Raw genomic sequence first — 23,050 nt, 5'->3', positions numbered from 1 at the left:
ACTAGGGAGTCCGGGACGGATATAGAGTGGATCAGAAGGCTCAGGGTGAAACATCTTCTCAACACGTGGATTTACCACCCGAGTAAGTGAGGGGGTAAGCACGGAGGGGACAATGCACTTTTCAATGGAATTAAGAAGAGGAATAGCTTGGCTGACTGGAACCTTTTCCTTGAGGATGTACTCTACAAAGTCTAAATCAGGCACCGCCTCCTGAGTGACAATCTTAAAATGGTCTGCTGTTTTTCCAAGGATAGTATTGAAAAGCATATGGTCATCAATAGGGGAAACCTTCCTGGGTTGGTATACAGGAGGAGCATCCAAAAAGATTATCAGGCTCAGCCACACGAGCAGGGGTAGTGGGCCAATTTCCCTGGTCATCTGTAGGGGTCCAAGCATCTGGGCTTTTAGAAACCGGGTCTTTGGAGCCATCATCACGATCCGGGACATAGTAGACGTCATTGTCCTGATAATACTGATCATCTTGAAAAAATGTCAGAATGATCAGGCAATTTTTGTCTAGAAGGGTGAGCCTCAGGAGAATAAAGCTTAGGAGACTTCGAGAGTCTAGGGCCTTCGTCAAGGGGACGGGACCTCTTAAGGATATCAAGTTTTTCTGAAAAATCAATAAACTCAAGACACATTGTTCATAAAGTGTTCAAACCTCTCTCTAGTCCAAGCAGTGTATGTGGAAGCTTCTGAACAGGGACAGCTGAGTCAGATGGAGCAGGGTCTGTAGGCCATTGTAGGGCCTGGGACAAGGGAGGCAGCAGCCCAAGAATACCTTGAAGGCAAAAAAGGTGTTTGGGGGGACCAAGAACCAGGAGGAGGGGCCTTGAAAAGCTTATCCCTGAATTTTGGGTGTGTTTTCACTAAAGAGGCACATTTCGACGCGTCTTTCGACGCATCGGAAACATGCGTCTGAACTTTAGGGACGGCACCCTGGGAAAATGATGTCTTGGTACCATGTGCCCACCACGACGGCGGAGGCACAGCAGGCCCTGAACCCTCAGGTCCATTAGGCCCAGTCGAATAATGTGACGGGCCTACGGATGCCGAAGGCTTTTTCAACAAGTCCGTCGAAGGATGCCGAGGGGTTATGTGCTTGGTCTTAGAAAGGTTGTGTGCCCTTGTCGCCAAAGTGTGATTTCCCCATTGCACTGCCGACGGCACACCATGGCTGCTTGAGGAATCCCGATCCAAGGCTCCGGCGAGAGAGCGAGACTTGGGCTGCAGCGCGTAGTATGCCCACCACTTTGTGTGCCTTTCTTTAAGCGTCTTAAGTCTAAAGGGTTGACAGCCTTTGCAACGCTGCTCATCGTGGTCACAAGGTAGACAATTGTTACACTCCCTGTGAATGTCCTTCCACAGAAACGTCCTGTTACAGGAAGGGCAAAATTTAAATAGAGTATTGTCCACGATAGCATGGAAAAGCCAGCAGACGAGGAAAGGAAGAGGAGGGTAAGGAAAGAAAAGGCATTCTCTAAATAGAATTGTCAAGAAAAAAAACAGGTCCCCACTCTCGCTAATGTAAGGCTGATGCCTGAAGGCCAAGGCTGACAGCAGTCAAGTCGTTGAAGTCAGTGAAGGTCCGCAGGTGGGCAAACAGGAACAGTTGTCGAAGAAGTTCGTAGATGGATGCGTCAAAGACGCGTGGAACAGCAATAATTCTTGGTAACACGAGCTCCGCATGAAAGCAACCGACCAGAATTGGGGGAAAAAAAACTATCTGGAGGACCTCGACGCATGAAGAATCTTGGGTACACTACACGTCAATGTTAGGGGATAGTGTTAAAGACAAGCCCATGTTGACGTCCCCCTTCGATAAAAAAGATGCAATACTCTGCTATTACCACTAGTTGTCAGACTATACAAAGCATGTGATTGTAAGCAGATTCACAAGCATCAGAAACAAAAATACTATAGGGCATCACAACTAGTGTCTGCAAATGAATGGATTTTCGGTGACTGCGCCTATAAAACTGGAATGGATAATGATGGAGGACCATTCCCCCCATTACAGATAATCTAGGGCAGCCCGCAAGGAAAGAAAACTACCACTAGTGGGATGTCAAACGATTGAAGTAAGAAGGGATGTGACCCGGGTAATGGGATGGGGAGGGAAAGTTACACTAGAATCTGCAATGTGGGAGAAGCCCGAGATACAGAAAGTAACAAAACTAGGCAACCAGCCACAATGGGTGACCAGTGGTATCAAAAAAGTATGAATGTAATCCAACAAAGTGAAATTACACCCTTCAAGTACCTGGTAGAGAGAAATTACAATAAAGGATCAATGTATATATACATATAATTGAGCATTGCAATGGTCTCCGAAGGAAGAGAAAACTGCAACATCCATGAACACTCGTCACTCGAGATAAACCTACTGGTAGAAGAAATAAAGGAGAAAGCAATATGCGTTCTGTACCAAGTCATTAGCCACACATCCCCTCTACTGACTAAACTCAAAATTAATTGGGGGGGCAGATTAGGGCACACTAGAAGAGGATGAGTGCATAGAAGCTGAATCGACACTTGGAGAAGCCGATATATCTATCAGATTGCAATTAATCCAGTACAAAACATTACATGGAGTCTATTAGACCAGAGAGGGACTACACCGCATGGGGAGAACCAGAGACTCAAAATTCCTTAGTTCTAACAAAGCATTAGGGATCTTCACACACACAATATGGGGTTGCCCCAAAGTAAAATCCTTCTGGAGGTTCCCAAATCAAAATGTGCCCCATACTGGCACTACTACATATATGGAGAGAGTATGAGGTCTCAGGAAAAGAAAATAAGTTAATATAGACAGCCTTGGTGGTGGCAAAGAGATATATAGCAGCCAAATTGGGGGGTAAGGGGAAATCGGACACTCCCGCCATTGCAGTTTGGAGGGAAGGAATGGAGAATTGCAGTGCATTGGAGGAAAGGGTATGTATGTCAAGAGATGCCCCACTAAACATCAACGGATTTGGGGGAAATGGATAGGTCAGGAGGGAAGACGGCTAGTGGAGATTTCACCAAGGGCAGATCAATACCTCTCCCAACAGTGCATGAGCGAGATGTGCCTGAGCTAGAATCAGGTAGCAAGAGCGGGGAAGGGAGGGTGGAGGTGGTTTTGTGCAGGAGGGCAGCGGTGGTTTGGACATGGGACGGGGTGGTCATTTTTCAGTATGATGTAGTGTTGCAATTTTGTGTACCTTTTTTAATTTGTATTAATTGGAAAATAAAAATAAAATTTAAAAAAAGAAAGCAACCTCCCATCCAGCTCCATCCAGATTCAGTGTGTTTATCAGCTGAAGAGGAGGGGCTAGAACGAAATAGGGATTGGGATTCCAAAGGCTGTAAAATGGAGTCTAAATCCCTCATTGGTGCAGGAAGGCAGTTTAAAAAAAAAATGTTTAAACATAAGAGGGTATTCGCCAGGTCCAAGGCCATAAAAGGATGACCATTCAAGCGATGGACGTTATATGTGCGAGATTGGAGTCATCTGGGTCTTGCTTGTAGCCTACAACCTGTTTGCTTGACAAAAACTGCTATCAGCAGCTTCTTTCATCTTGCCATGCTCAGAGGTGCAATATAAATATGTCTATGCGACATTAACTCTGTATGTTTAACTCTGTATAACTCTGTATGCTTAGGAATTTGTATAAAGGGTACAAAGAACAAAAGAGCCACAGTAGTAAATGATCGAGATTGGGGAGGAGCAGAGAAATCAGATGAACTAAATCATTAAAGCAGTTACAATATAACCAGAAAGAGCATCAATACATTAACAGAAGATAGTTTGTGAGAGCACTCTTCTAGAAGCCATGCTCATAACGATCTAGGTATAATACCATTTGTCTGTGCCCATTGCCACAATAGGTACATGCGTAATCACTTAAAGTAAATTCATATGCCGTTACCTAAAACTGAGCCATTTGAGAAAAAACTATCTTTCAAGTTCTTCACACAATATCTATCGAGAAAACAGAACTTGCATATTATTCTTAATTAACATTTGTATATTTCAGTCATTGCCGAGTACCTTTCATTTGAAGACAGAACATGCCGATCTGTCGTGTTCAAGGTCAGCCAAGGAAACGTGGAGAACTTCAGACACCTCACATCTTGACTTACTAGTAAAGTAAAACAAATTGGGTAAACAAACAAAAATAAAATCTTCACATGAAACCACGACAATGGCAAGAGCACATCTGGGTACAGCCTCACAAACCCCCCCAAAAAAACGATATAATAAATCACAGGCCACTCACTCATGCAAGTAGTATGTGTGTCATGGATCAAAATTTCAATAATCCGTTTATAGTGTGCCACTTTACCGTTTACACAATATAGCCCTATTCGTTAAAGTGTCATTTTTTTAACCCATTCATTTATAGGAAGTTGGTTCAATTAGATTAATGCAAATTCATCATCTTAGTCACCTTTGTAGTAATAATCAATCTCCTTTTCTGCCAACTCATGCGATACCCTGGCAGTAGGATAGTGTGCCAAGAAAAATATAAATTTGCAACTGTACCAAACACAGCCACCGACGTGACCCCTTGTGCACCATTGGCTCCAATCAACTCATTTCCTTGTCAAGCTGTTCAGAAAGGATATGAAGAGAGAATGCAGCGGTTGGACTGGGCAAGTTTGTCTGGAGGATGGGAAATTAACCACTACAGCACAAGAGTCACTACATGGCCTGCTGCCACAGATGGCCTAAAGAATATGCCAACTCTCAGATGGTTCATGGGTTATTAAAAATGTTGGCAGGGTGCTAAGGGCCGTCCCTCACTCTCTCGCCTATAAGGATCAGTTTCCTCCCTAACCTAAGGCGTCCTTACTCCCCCAGGTTAGTATCTAGACTCTAGAGCTTCTTGACACCTACTAGTTCTGACTTCATATGAATGAGGCCCTACAGGAGATCACCTTATGTTTAATCTCCCTCCGGGACGTCCTCGATTAGACCTACTCTATCCCTGATGTTAGTTGTAGGGATGTGCCTTTCAGACACTCAGGCCCCACTTGGTCTTCTTCCTCCGACGCCCTGATGTTGCTCTCCCTGCTAATTCTACCCTCCTTCCTGCTACTATCATCTTGACTCCCCCCCACCTTCTCCCCTAGTACCAAGTCTTTTTGACCCGCCAATGGCTCTCTATACTCTACCTCCACCTTATGGTGTTATTTTCTCCTGTGCCTCTCCACTCTACTACTACTTTCCTCCTCTGCACCCACTACTATTCTCACTACTCCACTACTAGTGCACCGTCCTTCTACTCACTCACCCTCCTTTCACTCCTCAGTAATTTTTCACTCAATCCCTACACTTTAACACTCAATTTACAAGTATCCTCACAAAACAGTCCCACTTGTTCTCACCAACCAATACCTCACCTTTTCTCCAAAATGCCTCTGCACTGCAGTTCACCGTCCTTCCTCCTTCTGGTCTTTTGGTCTGCCGACACGTCGTCCTCTGACTTCACCCAAACAACCCATACCATCCTGTTTCCAGTCACCCTTATTCTCCCAGCTTTATCTCATTGGGCCCCTTTCCCTAACCAATCACAGGCACATTTTATCACCCAGGAGGGGTTACAATGGACAAAATTCACAAATAAGGTGCTTACCCCCGACCACTTGCTTCAGTGCAAGCCAGAACGCATTGGAGTGTGTCCCAGTTTGGGTTACGGGGCTGCGTTGTGACAAAGTTTGAGGTAAATATGTAAAAGTCTTTCATTTGGAAGCCGCTTTGCAGCAAGTTTGTGATTTATAGAAGGCTATGTTGGGGCCGTTAGAGCACAATGCACACTGAAGCTAGTGAGCAGTGCACTACATCTCTGGTGGCTGTGTGGGCTTTCTGCCATGTGGCTTGGCGACAATCTTGCCTCTCACTGGCCATAAGAATTGGATAACTGAAGTTGTTGGCTTAACGATTCTGGTGGGCTGATGTCTTGTGAGAGGTCTGGCCAGATCTTAGCTGGATGGTGTTGTTATCAGAGAGGCAAATAAAGACATTGGGGCCTTCCCAACTGCCACTTTCCCCCTCTAGTATAGGCATGCTCTGGCAAACACACTGTTAGGCCTCCCACCGGAGCGTGAGAAGGGTCCCCAACACACTCTTGACAAGGTCAGATTTCACTGCATCACACTATTTTAGAGGAAATTAACCTTCAAGTAACTTAATCTATAAATTACCTCACCAAAGCGCTCAGGCTCCTTGCACAATCATATACCTCCCAAAATGGCAAAAGTCAATGTTTCCCTTATTTATTAACTAGATGCTCCAGCTTTTCACCGCCTCAGTGGACAATGCAGTGTTCCCAAGTGCATAAAAACATTTTGTGGTCCGACCCTTGCAAGGTCAACAGATTTGGCAGTTATGCAGGCAAGAGTCTGCATTTGCCAGCCACTGCCAACATGATACTACGTAGCCATAAGATGTAAACATCTGGAAAATTGTGCGATTACCTGAGCATATGATAGCAGTTCCTGGAAAATGTTTATCTAATACCTATACACAATCCAAAACTGTTGGCATTGCTAGTTTTTAACAGGACCTCAGTGCAATTGAACATTTATAAATCAAACGGCATAAGGTTGGTTTCATCAATGGAATATTTATAGCTGCAATTAAGACATTAACTCTGAAGCTATCAACTCTCAGCAGACTGTTAGAAATAAAATTGCCAGTCCAACGTTTAATGCTTGATAGAACTAGCTCAAACAGATTCCAGAAGGATGTGTTTTCTATGGGGAGGGCGAGGAAGTAGGTGGGAAAGGCCATAGGGATTTGTATGGCCATTGGCAGTCAATGGATGAGCAAATAACCTAACACAAAAACAGTGTGTACCTCCTCACATGTCATTTTCCTCCTTGTTGTACTCCAATGCAAGTTTTGGCTCCTAGGTAGTGATTGCGCACCACCTAATAGACAATACCAAAAATGCATCTTTGGATCCTGCTGACCAGTGAAAAACCTGGCCAATCCATTGGAACAGGTAGAACTTCCACGGCTCCAAACCTTTATGTAAGATTATGCCCTTCTAGAACCAGCCCAACTTAGCTTTAGACCGGGTTGCAGCATTGAACTCATCACAACGACCATCCTAGACCACAGGTGGATTGAGACCCTGACCTTACTGGAAGTTTCTGCAGACCTCGACACAGTCGACTATCAGATGAAAATAACCAGTTTAGAGGCTCAAGACATCCAGGGCACCATTTTGATAAAGAGTTTCTTTCCTCACCAATCACTTTCAGTATGTGGAACTGGGTGCTTTTTCCACTGATCCAAAAGACTTGCAGTACAGCGTCACACTCTGGACCCTGCAGGGTCACAATTTTCTCATCTATAGGTATGCCCTCTTGCCAATCTAATTCATCAAAGCAACCTACTGCTACTCAATCTCCGCTGTTGATGCACAGATTTGAGGAAAATTATCAGGCAACATGAAGATTACAGCCAGCATATCACTACTGCCTTTCCTCACTAAAACTGTATATATGCCAACTCTCCTAAAAAGCAATCGAAATAAATCCAAGCTGCTGCCGGTCAATGCTACTACTGAACCACGGGGTGCCACATTTTGGCAACGTTTTAGCATGTGCCTAAACAGTTCCCATGCTGAATTGGTATTTTCTTATACAGTCGCTTGGCTCACAATCTACTGGCACACTTAGGATCCCTGGGTAGAGGAAAAAAAGAATCAGTGGCTGGCATGTTGCCATCCTGACTTTCACGACTTGGCATAATCTTCATGTATCTTTACAAAGTGAAGCGACCCCCCCAGGTTTAGGTAAAAAAACCTTAAGATCTTAATTTTCAAGCTCACACCTTCATTTTACTAATGAGGAGCTATAGGCCACAGATGGTCTACTTAGCCAACCTCTGCGTCAAGCCTATATACCACCAAAATGTTATAGTGGTGAATGTATGCACTTAATGAAACCCATAAGAGCATAACTAACTTGTAACAGAGGGAACTTCCAGTCCTCCTTCCTTTCCACTCGAGGAAAGAATTTGAAGCATGCGAATCCATTAAGGAGGGATGGTTAGCCAAATAAATACGAGGTTCAACCAAACAGTCTTCAGGAGAGCTAGCCAAAGTGCTTCACCAGGAACCAAACTTGGAGAGGAACATGTTGCCACACTACAGATAACATTTAAGGGACGAAGGGCTGGAAAGCAAGCAAAGACACCTGACCCACGACAGCACAACTAAGTAGCGTGAAGAGCCAGGAATGAGATGCAGAAACAGGGGACTCAAGGTTTTGGCCATGAACTTTCATTGAAACAAAAGGGGGTTGGGAAATGCCTCTCTGTCGCTACTCTAAGAGATATTTTCTCTTAGAGAAAAAATAGGACTAAGAGGCTGTCCAATGTCAAGATGTCCAAAACAAAAATGTCCTGTATCAATAGTACTATTCTGGCCCTCACATTCTACAAACCAACTCTAAGGTGAAATGGGAAAAGTCTTTGGCCTTGGGTGGTGTACACATGTTCAAAAAGGAAATGCTTAACTTCAACACAAAGGTTCCAGAAGAATAAAATTCACAGTTCCAAAAGGATGGCTCCCTTCCCCTGGATTGCTCTTCACTCCGTTTTATACTTTTAAGGATATCAGTTCCTTGAGTTTCTTTTGACCTACAAGACAACTGGTATGCAAAACAACTTGTCCGTTAGTCAATCTTGGTAGGATACCTGGTGTACTCTCTTTAATATAATTTCAACACAGTGTAAGGAAGGTATGGTATGGTATGGTATCAAAGTAAGACAATCACAAGTGACCACAGTTCAAGGGTGTTTATTGAACTTAATCAACGGTGTGATAAACGCCTATCTAAACCTAAATTTAAGATGAGAGCAAGCTACGACCATCAAAAAATAATGCACTTCTAGTGGAGTCTCGTCAAATAAAAAGGGCCTATACTAAAAATAACTGGTGCCAATCCTTACTGATAAGTTACAAATAGTGTTGGGGTAATGTTCATGAAAAAGAAAGAAGTGTTCACAAAATGATAAATCAAGATGTTCAGGCCGCTGGCTTCCCTACCCCACGTTTTTAGCACGGGACAAGGCGGTTCACTCGAGCATAGCACACTTTTGGGCTTCTTCGGTACAAGGACACAGTTGCTTTTACCAACATCAGGGCCTTCTATGCCCAAGTCTCATGTGTTCAAATTCGCATCATTCAGAGGGCCTGATGTACCAAAAAAACCGAAAAAAGTTCCTTTCCAAATATTCAAGTCAGGCGATTCACTCTTCACCCTGAATCCCCCTCAGCCAGGCTCATATTATTTTTATACAATTAGCCTCCCTCAGCAGGGCTCAGACCAATTTCACTTCATTGGCTATCAAAGACTTTCAAATGTGCACAGGATTTAGCGTGACCCGTTGCAGGACCACTTCGATTTCACACTTCAATAATTCTCTGTAACGCTTACATTGTCCCCGCAAGAGCGTAATTGGTCTGGACCCCTGGTTATCTGCCAAAATAGTGGTTAAAACTGGATTTTCCCGTGTCAAAAGAGAGAACTAATATGGGAATATTGGAATCAATATTCTGTGTTCAAGGTGCTACGGCTCACCCCTTTCTTTCCCACCCTGTGGTTTTTGCCAATTTTCTATGGGCCCCGTTCTCACCTGTGTTTTGTTATTTGGGAGCTCTCCATACTGCTTTCATACAGGGGCGCGTTGGTGGCAAGAATCAAGAAGAACTCTGGCTGGAAGACCTTCAAAGGCCGCGGAAGGTAAGTGTCTCGACTCTCTTGGCAGGCTCTGTAGTCTTTAATAATTAGGGTGTAAAAGTCTCTGAGAGAAAATATATTTAAAGTTCTGAGGAGAGAGTTCTCTCTTGACCTTGATCTAATAATTCTCTTTCTTTTGCAGGTTCGTTGAAGAAGAGCTTTTCTCTTGGGTGGCGCTGATGACTTCTGAAGAAAAATCAAGTCTTCTCATACGGTAAGCATGCGCGTATGTTTTTGGATAAGCGCACAGCACAGCATGCCTTCGTTGCCACGTTATGGCACCTTCTGAGGGAAGACTTTGGAACGCTTGGAAAAGCGCGGAGCTTCAGGTACATAAGCGTTTCCTTTATCTTCACTTGTTATTATCGTAATGTTCTTTATTTAACCTTTGTACCTTGTCTTTGCAGGTTTTCGGAAGTCGGAGGATTCTGCGAGGGAACATCGGCTGAGGAACAAAACTGCTGACTGAACTGCGGCACTACAGATAATTAAAAATCACCTGTCGGAGGACTGCTACTGGAGACATTCTTGTCAGGTACGTTAAGCAGCTAGGTCTGTAGTTTTTCTGTTAACTTAGCAAGTTGTTAACATGACTTTTCTTTTGTCTTGCAGGTCTGTGAGCTGAGCGCCGGTGGCGTTACACCGATGTCAGCAGAACTAATGCGAAGCGCCAGTTACTGTAGAGGCGAGCTTTTATAGTCCTCAATGCCCTACCACTAGTTATCTATAATCTCTTAGACAGTGACCTGCAGGGCAGCCATCTTAAGGGGAATTGTGGCCATTGGATTTCTATGGGAGCCCATGGAGGAATGTGGGGATGCCAGGTTTGCCATGCTAATACCCATTTAGCCCCCACTGATCTATAACAAAACCCCCTCATGCCATAATACCTGATCGGATCTCTGCAACTCTGAAGGTGCTCATGACAGTCCCCCCATTCGCATTTGAGATGGAAGACCCAACTTCAGAGCGACACGGTTGATAACTGCTTCCACTCGAAACGGGCCCAAAAATCTGGGTTGGAATTTACAGGGCCCCTTAAGAGTGATGTATTTAGAAGCTAGCCACACCTTGTCTCCTACTTAATAATTCAGAGTATCTTTTTGGTGCTTGTCAGCAAATGTTTTTGTGGCTCTTGTTCGCTGCGGTCAGATGTACCAAAGCTTCCTTTTTAGCTTGAGAAATGTTCTCATGTGAACTTTTTACGGCTGACATCTCCAATGGATCTGGTGGAACAAAGGTGGAAGTTCGTGGATGGCAGCCATTCAGAATATAAAAAGGAGTTTGCCCAGTAGATGAGTGTTCAGAATTGTTGTACGCGTACTCTGCAATCCAGAGAAAATCTACCCAAGTGTTATCTGTCTGATGGAGGAGACAGCGGAGATACTGATCTAGGGTTTGATTTGTTCTCTCCGTCTGTCCATCGGTTTGTGGATGGTGACTAGTAGATAAAAGCACTATCTTGGCTATCTCGCAACACCTCTTCCAAAATTGGGATACACATGGACTTCCTCTGTCAGAGACCACAACGGACGGAAAACCATGTAGACGAACAATATGTTCCAAGAAGACCTTAGCCAAGACTCATGGCGACGGAATTCCTGTTAAAGCCACAAAGTGTGCCATTTTAGAAAACAAATCCACCACCACCAAGATCGTATTGTAACCTTAACAGGGTGGCAGCTCTGTAATGAAATCCATTGAGATGGTGTGCCACGGGGTTGGTGGAACAGCCAACTGTTGAAGTCCTGCAGGTTTTTGTTTTGAACCTTTATTTTGGGTACATATTCCACAGGTTTGAACAAAATTGATAATGTCTTTGCGCCATGTGAGCCACCAGAAAAGTCTTAATTTTAGCTGTAGCCTTAGAGATTCCCGGATGACCCTCCAATAGTGCTCCATGATAATCTGCTAGAACCTGCTCTTGCAGGACCTAGGTAGGCAGATAAAGACGTGCCTGAAAGTATGGTAGATTCTCTTGAATTGAACACCGAGGCCCTTTAGACTCCCAGGGCTCTAACTCAGAGGTTTTCATACTTAGCCGGATCTTGGTCTTCAAATCTTCTACGGAGCATCCTGTAACACCAAACATCTTTACTTCCGGAATGATATTCACAGGATTTTGGGCTACATGGACATCTTCAGCCTCCCGATCCGTGACAAAGCGTCCGCCTTGCCGTAGCGCACTCCAGGGCGGAATGTGATGACAAAATCATATTCCGCAAAGAACAGAGCCCAAAAGGAGTTCTTGCGAGGACTGAGCCTTTGCGCAGCTTAAGTATTGCAGTTTTCTATGGTCTGTGAGAACCGTGATAGTGTGCTGAGCTCCTAACAAATGATGTCTCCATTCCTTGAATGGATTTTTGATTGTCGAAATTCCTGGTTTGTGACAGAATAGTTAAATTCTGCCGCTGAAAACTTCTTAGGCCAAAAAACAACTGGGTGCAACTGTCCAGTTTCCCAATCCTTTTGGAACAATACCGCTCCCATGGCAGCACTTGAAGCATCGGTTTCCACCACAAAAGGCAGATCAGGCTGAGGATGTCATAATACTGGGGCAGTGGTGAATCTAGAGTCTGGAAAGCCTTTTCAGCTTCCACGGTCCAATCGAATTTTCGGTGTTTCCAAAATAACAAAGTTATTGGATGGACAAGTTGAGAAAAACCAGATCCAAAGCGCCGATAAAAATGGGCGAATCCCAAGAAACTTGGAACTCCTTTCACGATGTGGGAGATGGCCAGGTTAAGAACGCTTCTATTTTTCTGTTGTCCATCTGAATACCCTGTGGTGACAGGACGAAGCCCAATAATTCTACAGAAGTCACATGAAAGGACCATTTTTCCAATTTGACGTACAGTTGATGTTGCCTTAACTTACCAAGTACCTCTCGAACATGAGCAACAGGTTCCTGGTCTGAGGCTGAATACATTAGAATTGCATCAATGTACACCACAGCACACACACATCTAACAATTCATGTAGAACATGATTCCTAAAATTCTGGAAAGCGGCTGGGGCATTGCATAAGCCAAATAGCATCACTTGGTACTCAAATAATCCATACTTAGTGCGGAAGGCAGTCTTCCACTCATCACCTTCCTTAATTTGCACCAGGTGATAAGCTCCTCGAAGGTCTAATTCAGAAAAAACATTAGTGTTTTTGACTTGGTCCAACAGCACTGGAATGAGAGGAAGCAGATACAAACAAAATAGGTGAACGATTTGATAGAGTTATCAAAGAAAGTATAAGAGTAGTAATTTCTTTGTTTATTTTGTTGCCAAGCAACTTCTTACAGAGAGAGACACGTACAGTGATGTAAAAGCAATTCCTTTATCCTAGGGGAGCGCGTGCGTGCTTGTCGCCTTGCTTTGTTTATTTTGTTGCGTAGCAACTACCACAGAGACAAGCACATAGAGTGACGAAGAGCCGATTTACTTGTCCTACGCCCTCTTGTCCTACAGCGAACTTGATTATTTGATTACTTACAAAGTTAACATGTGCATGCGCGTGGTGGTGCTAGATGCCTAGTTTATGGATTTAGAGTTTAAAGAGACCCTGCGTGCGGTAGGCATGGAGTACCCAATTAAAAAAAAAAAAAAGTTTATGTCCTGCGCTCGCTTAACTTCTTTGTCTTCATGGCTCGCAGAGTGGCAAAGGGGAGTGTCCTCTTATGGACTAGCAGGGACGCGCTCTCACCTTCCTGTTAGCAGGCACTGCATGCAGTCTCGCCTTCCTATATGCAGTGGCTGTTTGCACTCACACACCCCAGGGATGGCAAACAGTGCTCCATGCAGGAATCGGAGATTTGGCACCACAGCTACTCGTTGGGGCTGCAATGGTGTCACATCTGTTTCCTTTGATCCTCGTTGACAGTGAAAGATTGCTCCATGCAGGTATGCACAATAAAAAGATTCTTTATGGAACAAGTAACTTACCTGTAACTGTTGGATCTCCAGCATGGGTCTGGCATGGATTCACATGCTCATGCATATTCCCATGGTCAGGCTGGGAATCCTCGGTAAAGAAAAATCAGTTTCGTTTCTCAACGGTCTTTCTCCTAGTAACCAAACACTGGTCTCTGGGTCATACTGCCCACAACCAATAACTGCCCTCTACCTAAGCCCCTCCTCTGGCAGGCATCTTCAGATTTGATAGCACGTAAAGTGGCAGCAGGACCAAGAGAAGAGCCGCAGAAGGGTAGGAGGGAGGGTTTGCATGCAAATCCATGCCAGACCCATGCTGCAGAACAACAGTTACAGGTAAGTAACTTGTTCCTTATCCAGCATGGGGTCTTGGCATGGATTAAAATGCTCATGAATACAAGAATACAAAGCAGTACACACATGCACAACCACGGCAGGTGGCAAGGCTCAACATTAAGCATCTCTTACCTCCTCACCAGGCTCACCTTCAAGCGAACAGGTGGCGCAGCACTGCCTGGCCGACTGTGGACTCCTCCCTGGAATCCCGGTCGACGCAGTAGAATCTCGTGAAGGTGTGCTTCGACCTCCACGTAGCAGCCCTGCAGATGTCCAGCAGGGGCACACCAGACAAGAACGCTGTGGTAGCAGCGATCGCTCTGGTTGAATGGGCTCTCGGACGGCCGGGCAACGGTCGGTTTGCCAACCAGTGACAGTGCATGATGCAGCCGGAGAGCCATATGGAAATGGAAGCCTTCAAGAGGGCTTTTCCTTGATTCACAGGCGCAAAGTTTACAAACAGCTATGATCTCTTCTGAAGACTCTTCATGCGGTCAACGTAGAACTTCAGCGCTCTAGCCACATCCAGCGAGTGCAAAGTCCTCTCAGCCGGCGACAAAGTCGACGGGAAGAAAACAGGTAACACCAAGGGCTCGTCGAGATGGAAGTCAGATGGCACCTTGGGCATGAAGGAGGGGTGCGTCCTCAGCACCACCCTTGTCTCGTGGAATGTCAGGTATGGAGGTTTACAGGAGAGGGCCTGGATCTCTCCCACTCGTCGTGTGGAGGTGATGCCCACAAGAAACGCAGTCTTCCACGACAGGAACTCAACGGTGCCGAATGCAGAAGTTCGAATGGCGGCCCCATGAGCCTGGTCAACATCGCGTTGAGCTCAAACGCCGGGACCAGAGCCTTCACAGACGGGAACGATCGGAACAGTCCCTTCATGAACTCCTTCACCAGGCGATGAGACCACAGAGATGACCACCCCAGAGTTCTGGTGTAGCGGGAGATAGCCACCAGATGGATCTTGATGGAGGCATGTGCCAGCCCCACCTTGACCAGCGATAGCAAGTACGGCAGCACTTGAGGGGCCGTAATCCGCAGAGGGTAATCTTCTGTGCACGGCACTAGACCGAGAACCTCTTCCATTTGTGTCCATAGCACTTGAGAGTTGAGGACGCCCTGGCCTTTGCAAGCACCTCCTTGCAGTCTGCCGGGATATCGTACCCTCCGAACTCTAAGTGCTGCAGGAGCCAGGCCTGCAGGTTCAGCGATCCTGGGTCGTGATGGAGGATGGCGCCTCCTTCCCTGGCGAAGAGATCCGCGTCCGTCGGTAGTTTGACTGGGGGGGGGACACTAACATGTCCAGAAGGTCTGGGAACCAGATCTGCCTCGGCCACGCCGGTGCGACGAGGATCATCCTGCACCAGGACCGTCTGAGTTGACTGATGTGTCGCAACGGCAAAGGGGGCAACGCATACAGGAACAGGCCATCCAAGGGGAATGAGAAGGCATCGCCCATGCTCCCCAGCTGGGGAACCTCCGGCACTTGGCGTTCGTCGCCATCGCCAATAGGTCTATCTGGGGATTTCCCCCATCGTCGGAATAGGAGATCCACTTGATCCTGCCGAAGTTCCCATGCGTGGCACGAGCGCAGCTCCCTGCTGAGTGAGTAGGCGATGGTGTTCTTTATTCCTGCCAGATGGACAGGCACCAGGAACGGCCCTTGGGCAACAGCCCAGTGCCACAGATCCTGCGTTTCCTTGGATAGGGCTGGGGATCTGGTGCCCCCCTGCTTCCTGATGCAGAACATCGTGGTGGTGTTGTTGCTGAAGACCCTTACCACCTTACCCTTGAGGGACGGAAGGAACGGCCTGAGGGCCCAGAACACGGCTCGGAGCTCCAGGACGTTGATGTGTAGTGACCTTTCATCCAAATGCCTCGTGCGTGGAGATCTCCAGTGTGCGCTCCCCATCTTTACAGGGAGACGTCCGGCGTCACCATTTACTCATGTGCCGGGGTCTGGAAGTCTATACCCGCCGCTAGATGCGCACAGGTGCCCCACTACCAGATCGCTTGGCGGAAAGTCTCGTTGAGTGAGATCCTGTCTTTGAAGCTGCCCGCCGCTTGCATCCAACGGGCGTCGAGGAACTCCTGCAGTGGTCGCATCCGCAACCTGCATAGGTGCACGAGGTAAATGCACAAGGACATCATGCCGAGTAGGGACTTGATGGACCTCAACCTGGCCATGTCCATGGTCAACAGCCGTTGTACCTTGCCCAGGATGGCCTTCGTCCTTTCCTCCGACGGCGAAGCCAATCGCGCCACTGTGTCAAGTCTGGCTCTCAGGAACAGGGCGTCTTGCGACGGTACCAAGTGGGATTTCATGAAGTTGATCGAGAATCCCAGATCCGTGAGCAGTTGGACGGTCGTCGCTGTGTGATCGACGGCGAGTGGCGCCGAATTCAATCCAAAGGGAAGGGCCTTGAACCGATAGGGTCGCCCTTGGACCACGAATCGTAGGAATTTTCGATGTCCTTTGAGAATGGGGATGTGGAAGTAGGCATCCTCCAAGTCCAGCGACGATAGGAAGTCTCCTTCCTCCAGCTGTCCCAGCACGTGCTGGAGGGTGGCCATCCGGAATTTCTGGGACATGATGTACTTGTTAAGACAAAGGTCCAGGATGGGTCACCAACAGCCAGTCTTCTTTCGGACGAGGAAGTACCTCAAGTACACTCGAGCCTCGGAGCCTCTTCGGGACGCGTTCTATCCTGCCCTTTTTCAGCATTGCTCGTTCCTCCAGAAGTAGCTGTGGGACGTGCTTTTCCTTCCTGGCCACAGGTGGTAGACGGGGACACTTTCTTTGGAATTCCAGAGTGTGCCCGTGAAACAGCGCGTCCAGCACCCAGCGGTCGGTGGAGATGGGACTCCCACTTGCTGATGAATTTCGCCAGCCGGCCTCCCACCGGGGTGCTTCTGTAGGCCTCCTGCGACGATGAACGGGCCGCTTGGCGGTACGTGGAACCGCCACCAAATCCTTTGGAGGCACCTTGAGACTTGCCTCCGGAGGTCCGAAAGGGCGGCCGTTGTTGGAGAGAACCCAAGGCCCGGGCCGTCTCGGTGTCCGCCTTGATGGCCTGCAGTGACTCGTCCAGTGCCTTGCCTAACAGGTTGTTCCCGTCGAAGGTCATGTCCAGCACCCTGGTCTGCACGTCCCAACGGAAATCGGTGGCCTTAAACCAACCGCGCCGGCGAAGGCAAACGCCCACCTTCCAAAAACTGGTGTCGGCGATGTCCGTGGCCACCGTGACTGCGTGGTCCGAAGCCACCTCGCCTTCCTGCAGAGGGCTTCAGCCCTCTTGTCGTCTGGGATAAAGTCCAGGAGGGGAGAGATCTTGAACCACAGCTCCCTGTTGTAGAGCACCACGATCGCGAGGGCGTTGGCTGCTTTGATGGTCGTTCGCCGCTGACGAGATGTCTCGTCGCCCCATGGCATCCAGCTTCTTCCCCTCGCCGTCCGGTGGGGAAGTGGAAGTTGAGCCAGTCGCCCCTGCCGATTTCTTCTTGGCCGCTGCGAATCCAGGGACGGCTGAGCTCTGAGGCACATCGGGGCAGAATCTGGGACCCAGTACTTCTCATACCGGTCCCTGTTCGAACGAGCCGTGGATGGGTTCTTGAGTAGAGACAGTCCTTCGTCCCAGATGTCGTCTAATAACGGTACTGAGAGGATGGTCTTCCTCTTGGCATCCCGTCGCTGGTAGAGGAAACCCTCCTTCTGTTCTTCGGGACAAAGTTCGAAGAGCTCCGAAGCCCTGGCAATCATTGCCTGGAAAGAGCCAATTTCGTCAGGAGGGGAGGCCCGGGGAGGCCCGGGCAGGAGGTGATGGGAGATCCGTTCCGTCTCCCCACCGTCGTCGTCCGTCTCTGTTGTCGCCGTCTCATTCCTCAGTTGAAGGCTGGAAAGGAGGGGGGGGATGGATTCGCCTCCGCTTGTTCGGTGGGCTTCCCGACGGTCCAGGCGCCATTGGATCGTCCGCTGGGGTTACAGGCAACATTGTCCTCATCTTCGTACACAGTGCCTGGATAGCCATCAAGATTGCTCCCGAGTTGTCCTGTGGCATAGGCACCGGTTGCGACGGGAGCAACGGCTGGGGAGTAGGGTCCTCCGTCTCCCCCATGGTCCGTGGCTCCTTGTCGGCTCCACCGTCGCTTTCTATGTCCTCTTCGTTGGGATCCCTCCCGTAGGACCGGACTTGCTCGAACTTCTTGTCCAGGATCTTTGTGACGCCAGCCAGCTCATCTTCAGAGCTGGTATCTGTGTCTGTGTCTGTTATGGCTACCGTGCCCCCCCCTCTTTCTCCACCTGGAGTTTCACAGGGGCCTTATCGATAGGCTGAAAAGAGGATTGTGGCAGGGGAAACTCTAGGCCCGGGGGTCGTGTCCACTGGGGTAGCCTCTACAGACTTCGCCAGGGCCGCCACGACTCCTTCGATCGAGGCCTTAGCTGGGTGAATCAGGGCCTACGTGACATTGGGCGTGCCTGAGGCCTTCACCTTCGGGGGGAGGGTTGCTGCCTCGCTCCCGCTCAGCTGCCGCCGTCGGGATCGACCGGGGCTTCTCCCGAAGCTTACCCGGGTTCTCCGACTTACTCTTCACCGAGTGTTGGCTCGTGGTTGATGGTGTCAGTGACATTGCGCCCTGCCTTGCAGCCATGGAGCCCGAACCATTGGTGCTTCCGGTGCCTGCGGACTCGCAGTGCTTTGCCTTTTGTTTTTGTTGGGCCCCTGTCGCCGGAGCGCCCTCAAATGTCTTAGAAGACTGCTCGGACTTCTCATCGCTGCTGGGCTTTTTTCTTCCAGCCAGTTCGTGAGTCGGGTACAACCTCATTGTTCACTCGGACATGTTCTTACAAAATGCACAGTCCTTCTCCACGTGCGATTTGTCGTTGTGAAGGCAGTAGAGGCACTGAGAGTGCTCATCTTCCTTCAAGACATTCTGTAATCTTCATCCAGGGCAGCTCCTGAACAGCTTGGATCCAGCCGTCGGGTTTCCTTTGTCCTGGGCCATGTCCACGCGGGGTAGGCCTCAAAGATCTTCCAGAATCCTCCAAGAAGCGAAAACTCGATGAAAATTCGCCTTCGAGGGGCATAGAAAATTACAAAGCGGGTCCCCGTTGATTGGAAGTAGAATCGGTGGAGCTTGAGGCTCGATTGACCGAAAAAGTAAGAGTAAACTCTTCGAAAAATCGCAAAACTCAGTAAAAGCTCGAGAGCTATAGCACGAGGACTCCCAACACTTGAACATGCGGTAGAAATCTGAAGATGGCTGCCAGAGGAGGGGCTTAGGTAGAGGGCAGTCATTGGCTGGGGGCAGTATGACCCAGAGACCAGTGATTGGTTATTAGTAGAAAGACAGTTCAGAAACAAAACTGAAACTGATTTTTTCTTTACCGAGGATTCCCAGCCCAACGACCGGGAATATTCACGAGCATGTGAATTCATGCCAGACCCCATGCTGGAGAATGTATATTTCCTGATGACATGTACGCCCCACCGGACGTGACAACAACCTCCTTCCAACTGATAAAGAACCATCCCATAGAACCTCCCTTATTCTTCCATATTCCAAATACCAACATTCCACCCACAGATGGAGGATGCTACAGCATCCTATTACTGGGAACCTGAAAATGAAGGCATGCCACCAGCGGCGAATGATCGGACAACGTTCTCCCTAAATATTTCATAGTTCCACACATGATCTTTACCTATACAATCTTGAATATATCCCATGTGGGTGCGAATAAAAGGAATAGCAGTGTGCCTGTATGTTCCAATTTGCAAAATTCTATTAATCCCCAATTATCTAGACTAGCTCGTAACTATCAGGAAGCCCTAGATCTGTGTTCCACATCAACAGGGCTGTCCAAAGTGGGGTCTTTCGTACAGTTGGACTTTCTGCCAGATAGAGTGTCTGTATACCTCACATTTATTTAACAGTTTGGGGTAAAAGTCAGCATCATCAACGTTGGGTGCACAGGAATGAATAAGGCGGTTTCTTGCCTTCCAAACTGCTGTATATTATAACGTACCTTCACTCCGGGACAGTGTGCGTCTTAGTGCCCCTGAAGGGGATCGCCTTATCCATATCAAAATACCCCAGGCATACATGAAATAGGAGGAGCCTCTGCCCAAACTACCCATTTCTGTAGAAATGTGTCAAGTTTATTCTGGAACAAATGTGTCTACTTAGGAATGCTATGCCCATCTCATTCTTTCCCAAAAAATACCCACCCTGCATCTTTTAGCAAAATCATTCAAACTCCATAAATTCAAAGTCATGCACTTAACCGGTAATACCATTGTAGCATAACAGATTAGTTCCCATCACTCGCACAGTTAAGGGCCCACCCAAGTATATCCACAAGCCGTACTTAAGGCCCGAATAACATTCCTACGCTCGCCCCAATTGAGCATATCAAATCCCCCATCAGAACCCCGCTTTCCCGTCAGTTGTTGCTGCATTTTTAAGACCAGATATGGCTATATTGGCTGGACCGAGTGTCCTGGGCTTCACTCTGGATTCTTAGCTGCTGAAGGTCCTTCAGGGACAGTCCTCATTCTCCGACTGGTCCTCCTCACTGGTTGGATCAGGCTTGCTGTGCTGTGCTAGGACCGTTTTACTGCCACTTCTCACTTTTACTGCCTGGGTCGTGCGGCTTGTTGTTGGACAATTCACTGCCTGGAAGAATGGTGGGATTCCATCTCATCTGCTTGTTTGAGCAGTCCTGGGTCGCCCCCATCCTAGTTCTCTTTGTGGGTCTTTCTTCGGTTAGTGCACTGCCTCCTTGTCCTTCGAGTTTTTGGAACCTAAGTGGTTAGTTTATTCCATCCTGTTGAAGCCCTCTACGCTGCTACATCTACTTCCGGCTGGTGGGTTAAACGCCTAGGAAGGCGATTGGTGTTCTTTTGGGCTGTCAGGGTCATCACTGGTCCGGGGTTCAGGTACCTGGGAGATTGTCTCCTTCAATTCACCCACATAAAGGCCCATGAGGATGGGGAGGATGAAAGAAGGATTTTTGCAATAGATGAAAGACAAAAATCTGACCGTCCGAGAAAATCTTTTTTTGCATTCGGCAACAACTCATCAGTATTTGGGGCAAAAAGTATCTTGCCATCGAACGGCAGACCCAAGACCTTCTCTTGACATCAGATTTTAGGTTCGAGACTTTTAAGTTTACATGCCATCTCACCCCCTGGTACATGCCCACTCCACTTTCAGTCATCTCCCTGCTTAAAGAAAGCCACTGTAAGGTGGTTTCCTTCACCAGTTTAAGGAGAAAGGCTGATTCTTCTGCAATAGCCTTAAGGAAACAAATGGAGAAAAGCGGAGTTAGGGATAGGCGCGAAATCTAGTATACTTCTTTGCCAGCAACATCCAAGACATTACTCTTTGTCTAGAAAGTGGAAAACCTGGGATGATGGAACCTTGACTTTCTCCGAATTTTTGACAAGTTGCCCCAGACCACCACACAATAATCCTTGGAAAACTTGCACTGGTTGTCTAAGCTCCGAGAAAGGGCCAGCTCAAAAAAGGGTTTCTTCCATGGCTGAGCCACAAAACCTAACACTCCTCCAGAGGGGCAAGATCGGAAGACCCTATGCTGGAGAACAGTTATTCCTTCTCCAGCATTGGATCCTTCATAGATTCACATGCTGTATGAAAAGAATACAAAGCAGTAGCACTGCTCCTTGTCGAAACACTTCCCACAGGAGACATTCACCTTACACAAATAGGTTATGTAGCGCCACCAGGCCGACGTGGACTCTGCATGGAATCCCTATCGAAGCAGTAGAACCTTGTAAAGGTGTGAGCAGACCTCCAGGTTGCGGCCCTGCAGATGTTCAACAGGGGAACTGGGAGACTCTGTCCCCCTAAACTGTCGTGGCTGCAACGGCCCTGGTTGAATGAGCCCTAGGCCTTCCAGCCTGATGGCAGAAGGAGATTCAGGAGGAAATCTACCTGGCAAGTGATGACTTGGAAGAACAAGTTACTTACCAACTGGTAACGGTCTTTCGACTGGATGTTCCTCCAACGTATTCCACATCTTTGACATATTATGTCCACATCTGTGGTGCTTCGGATATTTTTCGGCAGAGGGCGTCCTGCGCCGGTGGCATCGGGTCGATGTCCCTCGAAGGCCTCCGTCAAGGGTGACGTCATCAGAGGTTATAAGTAGCACGCACGGCGCCCGTACCCCCAGTTCATGTTTTTTCCCCTCCAAAACGTGTGACATACTCGTACACAATGCCTGCTTGACTGTATAGAGCCTTGAGGGAACGCAAGCTGCAATAGCATAGCAAATTCTTCAGAGGGGCAGGCTGGGAGGGCGATGTGGCATACATTGGAGGAACATCCAATGGAAAGAATGTTACAAGTTGGTAAGGAACTTGTTCTTCGAATGGATTGTGTCCTCCAAAGTATTCCACAACTTGGACAGACTTCCAAAGCAGTATTAGTTAACCGAGGAGGGCAAAGAATTTAGAAATACCCTATCAGATGGCAGAATAAAGAACTGCTTTACCAAAGGCCATATCTTCACCATGGAAAGTATCCAGGGAGTAATGATTGACAAAAGTGTGGATAGAAGACCTGCAGTGTTAGGCAGAATTATATGCAGTACACTTTGGTATATGCAGTACCCTTTGGGAACTCTACACACAATTAAGACTACAAGTGACAGTACAATTCCACCTTTGGTACAAGCTTGCACTACACAGTTATAGTGGTAGCAGTAGCGGAGCAGTCAGACCTATCTCAAGACTAAGTGAGCAGTACAAATAGTTACACAAAGGACAGCAATTACTATGATTCAGGCAAACACTGACTCAAGGTTTCCAAGTAAAAGAATATATTTATTTACTCAACAGTTGTATAACATTTCACTATTCTAAGCATAGTCAAAAATTACAATCATCACCACACCACTTCCCTTAAATTCTAGACAAGTTAAGCTCACAAAATGAAGTGGGAGCAAAATGGCACTCCAGCAATTTAAAAGGGAGGGAAAGAAAGTTATCAGCAATTAGGCAAAACCAACAGT

General features: G+C 47.5%; 1 protein-coding gene across 1 annotated transcript in view; it reads right to left on the bottom strand.

Moving 5' to 3' along the window:
• The window catches only part of RTTN (rotatin), a 2,784,523-nt gene that overhangs the window by 2,573,146 nt on the left and 188,327 nt on the right, over positions 1-23,050 (bottom strand). The window contains exon 6 of the mRNA XM_069620779.1: positions 4,037-4,127. Coding sequence (XP_069476880.1) covers positions 4,037-4,127 — 91 coding nt within the window. The remainder of the gene's footprint in view (positions 1-4,036; positions 4,128-23,050) is intronic.

The sequence above is a fragment of the Ambystoma mexicanum genome, chromosome 5q, assembly GCF_040938575.1.
Source record: "Ambystoma mexicanum isolate Mex_15411 chromosome 5q, UKY_AmexF1_1, whole genome shotgun sequence".
NCBI classification, from domain to species: domain Eukaryota; kingdom Metazoa; phylum Chordata; class Amphibia; order Caudata; family Ambystomatidae; genus Ambystoma; species Ambystoma mexicanum.
The sequence above is the reverse complement of the archived record's forward strand: the minus strand, read 5'-3'. Positions and strand labels throughout refer to the sequence as shown.